The sequence below is a fragment of the Saccostrea echinata genome, unplaced genomic scaffold, assembly GCF_033153115.1.
Source record: "Saccostrea echinata isolate AGI-Se365-2 ecotype Australia unplaced genomic scaffold, CSIRO_AGI_Sech_v1 ptg000009l, whole genome shotgun sequence".
Classification (NCBI taxonomy): Eukaryota; Metazoa; Mollusca; class Bivalvia; order Ostreida; family Ostreidae; genus Saccostrea; species Saccostrea echinata.
In genome coordinates this window covers 5,423,439-5,436,635 of record NW_026889758.1, presented here as the reverse complement: position 1 = coordinate 5,436,635, position 13,197 = coordinate 5,423,439, and the positions used below count along the sequence as shown (strand labels likewise).

Here is a 13,197-nt window from a genome sequence, read left to right as displayed (position 1 = left end):
TTTTCAATTGTTCGGATGTTCCTTTTGCACTTCTCTTTAACTGTAACTCCAACGATACAAAAAATCAGAAAGGTATCCACTTTATAAAAAAATACACTTAGATTTGGCGATAAAGATGCCATAAATTTTATTCAATTTAAAAACCGTGTTTATGCTTGATTTCATTATAGATAAATACGAGGCGCTGTTTCATTACTTTTTACACATTTTTTTCTATCTGATGTCTGAAATATTACTATTTTACAAAATAGTATTTTGTCAAATTCTGTTGTATAAAGTACACATAAGTTATATATAATATCGGTGTTTCTAAAACCCTCTGAGGAAAGAAATTAAAGTGTCAACAATTGAGAGAATTATTTCAGCAATAGGACTCAATACCTAGCTCTTTCCATGAGGGTGAAAAAACATGACGAAGAAATTTGGGGAAATTTTGTCCATTTTCAGCATTGTCAGTAGTATGAGGGAATTAAAAATTCCAGGCAATTGTTAGGAACACAAGTAGGAGAAGCATGACTGCTCTATGTGCTACATACTGCTGGGAGAGAATAAGCTAAGGAAATAGATCATATATGCTTAAAACGGCGCCCCGTACATATTTAACATGTAATGGGTACAAGTTTACAAACGCCATTACATTAAGCTATAGAATATTGACAGATGGTGATATCACATACTTCGTTCTAAATCAGCTCAACAGATGTTATCAAGTGTCATAAGTAGAAAATAATCAAAATTCAGTTTGACTTCTGTACAATGTGGGGACTTTTCTTGTTCGTTTTACTGATATTACGAAGTGAAGTTTGCTCTAATGACCATCCCACTGGTCATGGAAAGCCTATAGGTAGCCATCGCCCTCCTATAAAGTCAGTAGAAGAGAGAGAAACGTTTCCTTCTCCGAAAGAAATGTTTGAAAATTACGTAAAAGCTAGTAAACCTGTTATTTTCCGAGGCATCCTAGAGAAAGGAATGCTACCTGCGTACAAACGCTGGACAGACTCCTACTTAAGGTAATTGATATAATAATTAATAATCTTTAGTTTTAAGATTTTTTCCACGATGCATGATAACAGATTAAGATTTTTTTCGCGATTATTACATGTTCTTTTTTTTCACGATGACTACAGATTCAGATTTTCTTTTCACGATGACTACATACAGATTCAGATTTTCTTTTCACGATGACTACATACAGATTCAGATTTCTATCACGATGATTACACACAGATTCAGATTTTTTTCACGATGACTACAGACAGAATGAGATTCAGATTTTTATCACGATGACTACATACATATTCAGATTTTTATCACGATGACTACATACAGATTCAGATTTTTATCACGATGACTACATACAGATTCAGATTTTCTTTTCACGATGACTACATACAGAATGGGATTCAGATTTTCTTTTCACAATGACTACATACAGATTCAGATTTTTATCACGATGACTACATACAGATTCAGATTTTTATCACGATGACTACGTATACAATAAGATTCAAATTTTCTTTTCACAATGACTACGTACAGATTCAGACTTTTTCCCAGTAAATAAGTACAGATTCAGATATTTGACCATTACTAGTATTGTTTTCAGATTTATTTATTTATATATTTATTTTTTTTTTACAAAATTTATGTTCATATTCACATTTTTTTCATGATGACTTCAGACTGAGATTTTTTTCCTCGAACCACGAGAACAGATTCAGTTTTCTAGCGATTATAACATATTCATTTTTTTTTCATATAGACTTCAGATTCAGATTTTTTTTTACGATGACTACGCACAGAAGGAGATTCAGATTTTTTTACGCTGATTAAGTACAGATTAAGATTTTTTCACGATGACTATGTACAGTTTCAGATTTATAACGATGGCTATGTACAGTTTCAGATTTATCACGATGACTAGTACACGTTTTGATTTTTAACCATGACTACGTACAGATTCAAACTTTTTCATGATGACATAATGAGATTCAGATTTTTTTCCACAGAGATTTCGTAAAGATTTAGATTTTTCACCATGACTACGTTAAGATTTAGATTTTTCATGGTGACAACACGAATTAGATTTTTTTAAAAAAAAAATTAATGATTTTTTTTCCACTAAAGATTCAGATTACTAGTATCATGATAACTAAATGCAGATTCAAACTTTTTCACAATGACTATAGAATCAGTTTTGTTTTGTTTTGGTTTTTTTTCAAATAAAATTATTACAGATTGATTTGTTTTGTTTTTTTTTTCACAATAACTACAGATTCAGATTATTTTCATAATGTCTTCGTACAGATACAAATATTTTCACGATGACTAGAGAATCGTTTTTTTTTTAATATTAGACTAATTTTATTTTTTTCACAATAACTGCAGATTCAGATTTTTTCCCCTTGAAGACGAAAGAGAGGGACAATAAAGACTAAAGAGTAATATTAAAAATAAATTAATATCAGCTGCTGAAAATATTGACTTATGTTGAAATATATTAATGTTGTAAATATTATTTGGATTGTCCAATAGTACGTGAATCTGTTGCCTGTAACACACAGTAACACCTGTTATTAGTGTTTGGTACATTTACTACGACGTGTTCAGTAGACTTGAATTTCAAGTGTCGAGCAAAAACGGAACAAAGGACTTCTACAAAATCAATACATTATACAGACTAAACGATGAACTTCCATAATGAGATACTTTTGTATGTCAAAAAATGCTTGCCGTGCATAATAGATTTTTAAGTATGGTTATCATGATACATATACATGTGTACGTGACAATTCGCATAAATAACGAATCTAATTTACGGTGTACATGTATGAATTATTTACCATGTGCCCCCAGATTATTTTATTTAACTTTTAACTCCAAATATATAATCATCTTTTAATTCAACCAATTTTTCCTGTTGATGTACGCTTCGCTTAGTACATGTACTTTTAAAATTGAATAAAGAGCATTTTTTATTGAAAATTTCATGTGAGAAAATGTTTCTTATTAAAAAAAAAAAAAGGAAAAACACTTTGATGTAAAATGAAATAACCAAATGGAATGATTTCTTACAGCTCCTAACATTCTTACAGCTCCTAACATTCATATGTAATTTAATATTATTCCGAAACTAAAACTTGTAATTGACGTGTAGGTTAGCATTTTTATTGAAATACAAACTAAATTATGTTTTAAGTTACAAAATTCATGGATTGTTTTTGGCTAACAGAACGTAATAGTTCGAATTTTAGTACAGAGGTCATTGGTTAAAACATTTACAGAAACCGTTTCTTAACTGTTTAGCTACAGTTAGATATCGGCATTAACTTACAGGATTATTAGGTCAATATTTGTTTTCAATTACTCTTTGATGAGATTTTTATTCATATAAAATCTTCCTGAGAGTTTTACATACAGAATCATTAGGTAGTCAATTTTTGAAAATTCTTTCAAGAATTTGAATTTGCAGTGAAGCTTTATAGAATGAGAGAAAAAAAAAACCCATTCAGATTCAATATGGAACAATTTATTACCAAAAACTTTATTATTTCTTGCCAGATCTTCGTCAAATAAAATTCTTAGAAGAGGTTTGAATCATGAACAATTTAAACATGACCAAATTATGTCTTTTGCAGAGAACATTTTGGAACAGAAAATGTCGATGTAGAACGCGGTAAAAAGGAGGATAGAGGAGGAAACATGCTAAGCATTACTATGTCTGACTTCTTAGATCGATACCAAAAGGAAGACATTTATATGGTTAATGACGCCTCCGAGGAAATGGCCAGTCAGTACAATTTTTCTTTCTTTTTTCTATGTTAAAACCACACGATCAAGTATTGCTTATATTCCTGAAATAGATAGTCTAAAGTTTTTTTCCACAGAAAATTTAACTTAAAAGTGCTTAAACTTCGTTTTTCTATGGAGAAAAATTAAGTGTTTCACCTTACAGAGGAAATAAACATGCCCTCCATGTTCCTGTGTGGGGGCTTCCAGAAAGTTGTACAGAATGTGATCATGTGGTTCAGTAGCGGAGGAACAAAGTCAGTATTACACAACGACGGATTGGACAACGTTAACTGTCTCATTGACGGCGAGAAATACTTCGTCATGATCGACAAGGTAGCAGTAAAGCCGAAATGTGAAACTTTATAGGGGATATTCATTGTTCAAAGCGGGATAGTGTAACGTTTTTACGATGTACAAATGATTAATAATTGGGTTCGCTTAGGTTTCCTTCCTAAGAATTACGCTTATGATATAAAATCAAAACAAACTTCAATAATATCAATGTCCCTAAAAGAACAACTGACTGAAATCGACTATATATGCTTTTTCCTGGGTCCTATCTGGATAATGATTTGTAATTAAACTAAACGAACTATATAACAAGAGAATCACCTTTTATCAAATCAATGATCAAATCTATAATATCTCAGTAGCTGCAGACTGAGTGGTTTAACTGACAATTCTGTTGTTTCCCGACACAGTCTGTAACTACCCTAAAACACACCCTAAAAAGTCACTGAGACAACTTTATTATGTTAAGTCAACCAGACACAATCTAAAGTCACCAAGACACTAGTCACTGAGACACTAAGGAACTAGATCCTTGAGCTGAGTGCTCCAACAATTCTGTTGTTTACCGACACAGCCCAAGAATATAGCCTTAAGAAGTGATACTCAAGCAATGAGTTACAAACCATGTACACGTAAACTTGATGGGTGTCTGTATTTAAACCTTTTATCCCATGCCTAATTACAATTAATTAAATCAAAAATTAAATACAATTACAACTTATTAAATCTGCAATGATTTGATTAGACGATTCCAGGCGCCTTTCAATCCACTTTGATTATTCTTTTTCATTACAATAGGATTATTTTTTAAAGAATGCAATGCACGAGTTAAAAGCTTATCTCACGAGTGAAAATTACAGGACGTTACATATTACATTTTCTTTAGTTGTCTTTCCGTATTGCAATGTCGTAGGCCGTGACGTCTGTGCTAAGCGGGGAAACTGGCAATTTTGCCCCATGTCACGATGGTTTCTTTACTTTCGCTATGTATTTACAACACTTCTTGAAGGGAAGGTTATATTTTAGCAAAATCATCACTTTTGATATTTCACTGCCACTTGCAAAATTATCACTAAATTACAGTACATGTATTTCACAGAAAATGTAATAAGAAAAATTATATATAATATACGTTCATAGGATCTTCCATGGTTTGTGGTTGGATATGATTTTATCCAACCCGTCGTGTGTTTTCTATTCCCGAGCCTTGGCAACGGGAGATTCTTTTTATCACATATTTTATACATAGCTATGATAATTTAACATTGTTTTTATTTAAGAAATACATGTAAACAATGTTATTTAGTGAAAAATGGCGTTATGAATAGCAATTGCTCTGCTGGCATATTCTGCCAAATATGCAGACAGAGAAATTGCTATTCATATCGCCATGTTCGCTGAATTTCGTTATCTATTACTTATATATTTACATTCCACGATGTTGTGAAGAATGATAGAGGAAGGACTGGCTGTAATTTGTTACACAACTGCATGTCAAATGAAAAAAATAAGTGATGAAAATAGATCAGCAATACAATTTAATTCCATACATGTAATACGATTCACATACAATATTCAGGATATTTCTAAACACCAATTTTACGCTGTTTTCAAAATATTTCATTGGTAATATTTCATAAACACTATGACGTCATCATTCGAAGTAATTTACCTCCACTGCAATGGGCTCAAGATTTTTGACATAAAGTTCAAAGAAACATAATATTCTAAGAATTATTTTAGATTAATAGTTTTGTACATGTACTCGAGTCAGTGACAGTGGTGAATATCTTAAACAGAACAACTGTTCAAAGCAAATAACCCTTTTCTGATTTGACTGTGATAATTGAAACAGTAAGACGTGTACATACTTTGACAGAAACACAAGGCGGAGGTGGAGGGCGATGGTTGGACTGAAAATGGCGCTTACAGTAAAGTGGATGTGGAAAAAGTGGATCTTTATCGATTTCCTAAACTGCGTGATTTACCGTGGTATGAAATCAAAATGCAAAAAGGAGACTGTCTTTTCATCCCATACAAGTACGTACATAATTATATAAATAGGATCATGTACAGTCAAACCTCGATATCGCGAACTTGATGGGAGCAAGAAAATACTTCAAGATATCCAAGGATTCGAGATATCCAGGGTAAAATACTTAAGCAATTAGCACCTGGGACTTCAAATTCACTTCGACATATCAATGGTATTCGAGATATCCCTGTTCGAGATATCGAAGTTCAACTGTATTAGTGTATTTACCTTCGCTTTTTTGTCCCCCGCTTTCGCTAAAACAAAGGAACATTAAACCTCATTCATCTCTCAGTCTGTCAGTCTGTCTGTCACTTTAACCCTGGTCATAACTTTTGGATAAGAAAAGATAGAGTTTTGATATTTCACATAGTACATTACCTTTGACAAGACCTTTTAAAACATACTATGATTTTTTAATCTGTGACTTTTTAAACATACTATGACTTTTGAACCTGTGACCTTGAAGTTTGACTACTTTTCAAAAATTTTAACAAACTTAAACCTTGCAGGCCCCTAAGTGACCTCTAAAATTTAGGCGCCAGCTGGCTCCTAATCAAAAAAAATTTAGTCACCAACAAAATTTTTTAGTCGCCAAGCTTCTCAGGCGCCAACTTTAAAAGCTGATAAACAAGGTGACAAAGAAAACACAAGACATGCTCATTGCTAACTTTTAAACTTCTTTTCACCTCTTTAGAAAAAAAAATGTTAAAAATGTTTATATTTTGGAATTTGAGAATCGCCAAGGCAATAAAAATGGTCGCCAATTTGGCGACTTATAGAGAAATTTTAGTCGCCAGTCAAAAATTTTAGGCGCCGTGGCGACTAAATTAGTCGCCAATTAGAGTCCTGCCTTGGTCATAACTTTTGAATGAACAAAGATAGTGCTTTCATATTTCACATGTACATTACCTGTGACAAGAACTTCCCAAATATACTATGATTTTTGACCTCGTGGCCTTGACCTTGAAGCTTGACCTAATTTTCAAAAGTTTTAACATTGGTGATAACTTTTGAAGAAGAGATGATAGGATGTTCATATTTGATAAGTGCATTACCAGTGTCAAAAAGTTTCCGAATGGTGATATGTTATTTGACCATGAGACCTTGACCTTGAAGTTTGACTCAAATTTCAAACAATTTAACACTGGTGATAACTTTTGAATGAGAGATGATAGAGTGTTCATATTTTACAAGTGCATTACTTATGTGAAGTTTCCGAGTGTTACATGATATTCGACCCCGTGACTTTGACCTTGAACTTTGACCTACCATTTTATCATTGTTGCTAACATTTGAAGGAGCGAAGATAAAGCATTCATATTTGACACATGCATTACCTGTGACAAACATTTCCAAATGTACTGTGATTTTTAACCCAAGACCTTGAAGTATGATTTAATTTTCAAAAATTTTAACATTGACGATAATTTTGATTGAGAGAAGATATGGCATTTACAATTGACATATGCATTCCCTTTTTCAAATTAAGACCTTTTCGAATGCACTCTAGTTTTTGACCTCGTGACCTTGACATTGAAGTTTTACCTTCAGTCTTTTTCAAATTAATTTTTCATTTGTATTAACTTTTGATTTAGAGAAGATAGGAGTTTCATATTTTTACATGTACGTTACATATGACAACACCTTTCAGAAAGACATATCATTTTTGGCTTCATGACCTTGATCTAGAATTTTGACCTACTTATCTTTTTTTTTTTTTTTTTTTGCCATAATTTTTTTCTCCAGAAGAGATGGGGATTTTTTTTCACATGTGCATTACTTGTGATATATTGTATTATGATATATAACTTTATGACCTTGAAGTTTGACTAAGTCTTGAGAAGCTATAATCTTTGCCATAACTGTTATTACTTCAATAATTTGAATTTTTTTTTTGTATGATGCACAGACAAGACAGGAAATACAAACAAGACAGTTACAATATGTCATAAATAATTTCATCCTAACCACTAAAACACCGATAGCGGGGTACGACAATTTTTTTTAAATTAGCTTGTTAAAATACTTACATATTTTTTTATGTCTGAACATTTGTAAAAATGATTTATGTAGATGGTACCATCATGTAGACTCCAAAAAGGGTAGAAACTTTGCTATAAACATTTGGCTACATCACCTCACTAAATTCAACGACAGTGATTGTAACATAACCAACCCTGACGAAAAGAGCTTTGTTTCCGTGTCTGCATTCAGGAAGGACGCGAGCGTCACAGATTTTAGGTATATTTGAAAATCTTTGCAGTTGTTCCATCTGGAACACTAATACATGTATGAAATAACATTATCACAAAATAACATTCTGGAGACTTGCTAACCGTATGAATTAAAATTGTTTGTAAAAACTTCAGGGACTTTTTGATGGCTGAAGTAGAAGAGTTAGAATCTATGGATTGGCAGAAGTTTAAAAACTTAATGAATTCGGCACAAATAAAAAAAGAGGAAATTGAAAAGGTATGTGTCCGATACTAGTATTTAATACAAGCGGAATAAGTGTCAAGGACAGTTTTTAGCTCACCAAAGCCAAAGGCAAAAGTGACCTTTTTCTAAAGAGTATCCAGCGTCGTCTGCCTGGTTGTGTGTCTTCTGTCAACTTTTCAACCTCTTCTCCAGAATATTAGGGCCAATTTCAACTAAACTTGACGCAATGCATCGTTAAGAGTGACGGGGATTCAAGTTTCGTTGAATAAATGGTCATGCCTCCTCTCAAAGGGATATTTGAGGGAAGGGGGATAGGATCCAACTCTCTCTTTGCGACAATGTAGTATTAGTAATATGTAGTATTACATTAAGGTAGTCCGCTCCTCAGGTTCTGAAAATCAGGCATTGATAAATTGAAAATGCTCAAAAAATGTCTCTGAATTCTCAAAGTAATGTGAATTTACCCACTGCAATTGTTCAAACTTCATCATTAAAGTTAATCATATTATGTAGGAAAAATTAGTAAATCTCAAATAAAATTTCAAGAAATGCGAATAAAGACACCTGCTATGCATTTTCTAATTAGAAATTGATCAACAAAAACATTTTAGGATAAAAAACAATAGGTATCCAGGCATTCGAAGAAAATTGCATGATTTTATACTTACACAGTACTTTAGTTTCTTCTGTGTACTTCTATTATTTTATAATGCATAGTTTATAAAGTGTTTCCTTCATTGCAAAACACCATAAATCATTTCTACTTTCATATCATGCTAATTTGCATTGCTATCTAAGGCTAAATTAAAGGAAAAGTCAATTTCTTTAAATCTGTATTTTTAACATACCTTTATAGGGTAAAAATATCAACGTTTTAAAAGACTGTTTCTAAAACTTCAAAGAACCTTGAATCACATTGAGATGCATAAAATGAAAATTGTTGCATGAAAAGATTTCATATTTTTCAACTTCATTTTGAGACTTTTTGAATTAAATAATAAATCAAAGAGTTATCCTTCCTGGCTGAGGATCGGATATCCTTAAGCTGGGAAGATGTTACCATACTGCAACAAAAAAGTGGGGAGGGAAGGGGGGGGGCAACCGGCTGTCAATGAAAGTTTCCAAACTGACTTAATATTCAGCAAAATATTGTTTTCGGAAAAAAGCTCCTCTCCTCTGATCTACGTGCTTGCACTCTATTTCTTCGTCACTCGTTAGTATAAGTTGAAACCCCTTCAGTAAATCCTTTAGGTAGGCTGGTTAAAAAAAGCATAATTTTTAGCCCCCTAAACTTGAAGAAACGTTTTTTTTCTTATATTGTCTCCTTCTCTTACTAAAAGCAAAGGATATTAGTACAAATCTCTGCTAGCCTTGGACTCTTAGTAGGGCGTGACGTTCTAGACGCTTGATACCGGTAATTACTGTCAGTCAAATGGTGATCTACATTCTCATTGGTTAAGAAATTAATATTATCATCAACTTTTTTAATTAGATTGTTGTTGACAAACGATGAGAAGACTAAAGCCCCATATCTTTACTGTAAGAAACGCTGTCATTGGTCCCTTGCTACACTTTTTGACGTTTGCCTGATTTTTATCCCATGTACAGTATATTTCACCCGTGAATGAAAAGCTGTGTAAATTTCAGTTTGTCACCTAGGGTCATTTGACCGACTTTCTATAAATCATGATCAAAATTAAAAAAAATGACGATCAGACCACACTATTGCATTGTAGTTAAAATGGTAGTGTACAATCTTAATTAGGTCGGAGAAATAATAATTTTTCAATGGTGAGGACATATTAAAAATATTTGCTTGCTCTCTCCCGACACAGGGTAAAAAAAAATTGGGTCGGTAGGTAGGTGGGCAAATCTTTATTTTCTCGGAAAATTTCAACATATATGTTGACGAATGGGAAAATTCAATTCATGAATAAAACGAAGAAAAAAAGTATCGTAATTCTTGGAGGTTGAAAAGGCGGGGGGGGGGGGGGGGGTGTCATATGTACATGTATATTAAAATGTCAACTTCGAGGTATTTCATATAGTGTTGGTAGATCCTCTTTAAATAGATGTTATATTAAGTATTTTTAAAAGATAAAAGATGGACTTGGGGCAGTTTAGGGAGTTTTTTTTTCTCTCTCTCTCATTGTCATTTTTTGGGAGGCTGCCTCCTTTTTACTTTGAAAAACTTTGCTACGGGCTTGACTTATATGCCACCTACGTATTGGAAAAATATCTAATCATCTAAATTTACACCTGCTATGCAGGATCCTAATATGTTCCCAGCGTAAGTGTTTCCAAGCCATGAATTGTTTGTTGCCACTGAAAGAAAAATTAAAAAATTAAATGAATGTCATTGAAATACGAACTCTTACTCGTGCTTATTTTTGCAAAGTAGACAACACGCAGAAAGAAATTATCGAACGCCCCGGCCCACAATTCTGCGTTTTCTTTTCTGGCACTTTTGCTACTTTATGAATATTGATGAGCTACATGTAGCAACCAATGAGAATTTAGGTCACCATTGGAGAGACGCTAATTATGCAGCGTTGAGAATGTCACGCCTTACTGAAAGTCGAAGGTTAACAGAGAATTGCCCTAATTTGAAATCCAGCCGTCCTTGCTATTGTCATTTTGTCTGTTTGTATCATTTTAGTTTCCGGACAATATCTCAAAACGTCCATCAGTTTTTGAAATGAAAATTTATAACTTAACCTCGTATGACTTAAAGAATTTGCAATCACAGGGCCAAAGGACGAGGTCAGAAATGTTATATATAGATCTAGAGAAGTATTTCGAATTTCTTTTCCAGATGATAACTTTAGTTCTCATGGAGCTTTTTCAATGAAATTTTATATGATTAATTAAAATGGTTTCCCAGATGACAACTCTAGTTTTTTTTTTTTTTTTTTTTTTTTTAGCTTTTTAAGTGAAATTTGTATCATAAAAGAAGATCCCTATTTATTTTAAGGTCCAAAAGTCAAGGTCAGAAATTTATATATAGCGTGACATCTTCAGTTCTCTATGAAGTTTAGCAATGAACTATTATATCATTAGTCAGTATGGCTGAAAGAAGACCCGTATCGACTTTGAGATCAAAGACAACGATCAGAAATTCATACTTGCATAATGTAGTTTTCAGATGATAACTCTAATTTTCTGTGAGCTTTTGCCATGAAACTTAAGGTTATGAATTTCTTTAACTTTAGAAAGAACCCCTGTTGACTTTAAGGCCAAAAGATGAAATGTCGAGGTCAATCTTTTTTTTTCCATCTGCATTTTTTTCTGCCTTTCATACTCTTATTTTGTCCTTAAACGGAGGTCATAGCTTGTTCAGTGTCCCACTGGCCCTGTGATTCTCAATCTCAAACATCGTTTGAGAAGCGGTAGCGGATTCGGAGCATCTAATCTATAATTAGATTGTAGACAATAATGATGAACATAATTACCTAGCTGGCCAAAGTCTTTTATTATACATTTTATCGATTTTCCATCGATTTAAAAAAGAAATAATCATAATTTTAGTTCGACTATGTAACCAAATCTTGCAGCAAGTCTGTTTTTTTTTTCATTGGTCTAATACAACTGTCATATTTATTGCGTTCTTCATTTTTTCATTACCTTTTTCTCAGCTATTTAGACTTCTTGATGCTGATGAAGATGGAAAGATAACAGAATACGAAGTGGAAATGGCGGATATGGAAAAGGCTTTGTTAGAGATTCCCACAATACGTAAACTCCTGGATGGAGAGAGTGGATACAGGGAAGAAGGAGAAGACTCTGAGGAGCCAGAGGAACATCGTCGCTTCAGGGAGGAAACTGTGTCCCCGACTGACGACTCTAATGTAGACGAAGAAATCAAAAAACGACTTGGGGATTTTAGTAGCTCGCCTAAACAAATATTGGAGAAAAAAGAGGAGCTTTGATGTCATAATCACAATTTATTATTTACATTTTCAAATCTGCCATCTGAAATTCTAATTTTTCGCAATACTTTGTTTTTTCTAGAAAAATGATTTTTTTAACAGCTGTTTAGCCTTATAAATGAAATTCTGACAGAAAGCAGCGCTATTGTTATCAAAGCTTTGTGGTGAATTGTAAATCTTGTAACCTACATATGTTGGTTACATTAATTGTAAAATGAGTATAGTTTTGTGTTTTGACTCTTTTTTTCTTATCCATTCCAAGTTTTCAGCCTTTTTCTGTTCTCAATGTTTAGATAGCTTAACTTAATAAAATATTTTAATATGATTATATACATGTACCTCTTGATAAATGAAACTTTGTAATTTGTCTCAAAATAAGAGTTCACGAATTCGTCGATTTTAATTTAAACTATATATGTAGGCTTGATCTGAACTTGACAAATATTAGCCTTGAAGTTCTTATTCTTCTGAATGTCAATATATTTGTCATTAAAATTTGTGTATTGTATTTGTGCACATCTGTATGAGTAAACTTTTGTCCTCAATTTTGGACACGCCTTAGTCCCTGCTTCTGTCATGTTCTAAATGTTGAATTGACTAGGAGTGAATACAGAACATGACATTTTGGCCAAAAATCTATCTGCATATAAACAAGCTTTACTATTGAATTGATCTACTCTCTCTAGATGGTTTTAACTATTTTGCCATGCG

General features: G+C 32.7%; 1 protein-coding gene across 1 annotated transcript; it reads left to right on the top strand.

The window, feature by feature from the left end:
* Positions 1 to 670: 670 nt before the first annotated feature.
* Positions 671 to 12,994, top strand: LOC133183197 (bifunctional peptidase and arginyl-hydroxylase JMJD5-like). Its single transcript, XM_061318145.1, has 7 exons — positions 671 to 1,010; positions 3,639 to 3,790; positions 3,956 to 4,125; positions 5,963 to 6,123; positions 8,192 to 8,359; positions 8,488 to 8,590; positions 12,193 to 12,994. The coding sequence occupies exons 1-7, from the start codon at positions 757 to 759 to the stop codon at positions 12,484 to 12,486; spliced, it is 1,302 nt and encodes a 433-aa protein (XP_061174129.1). The 5' UTR covers positions 671 to 756; the 3' UTR covers positions 12,487 to 12,994.
* Positions 12,995 to 13,197: the final 203 nt, after the last annotated feature.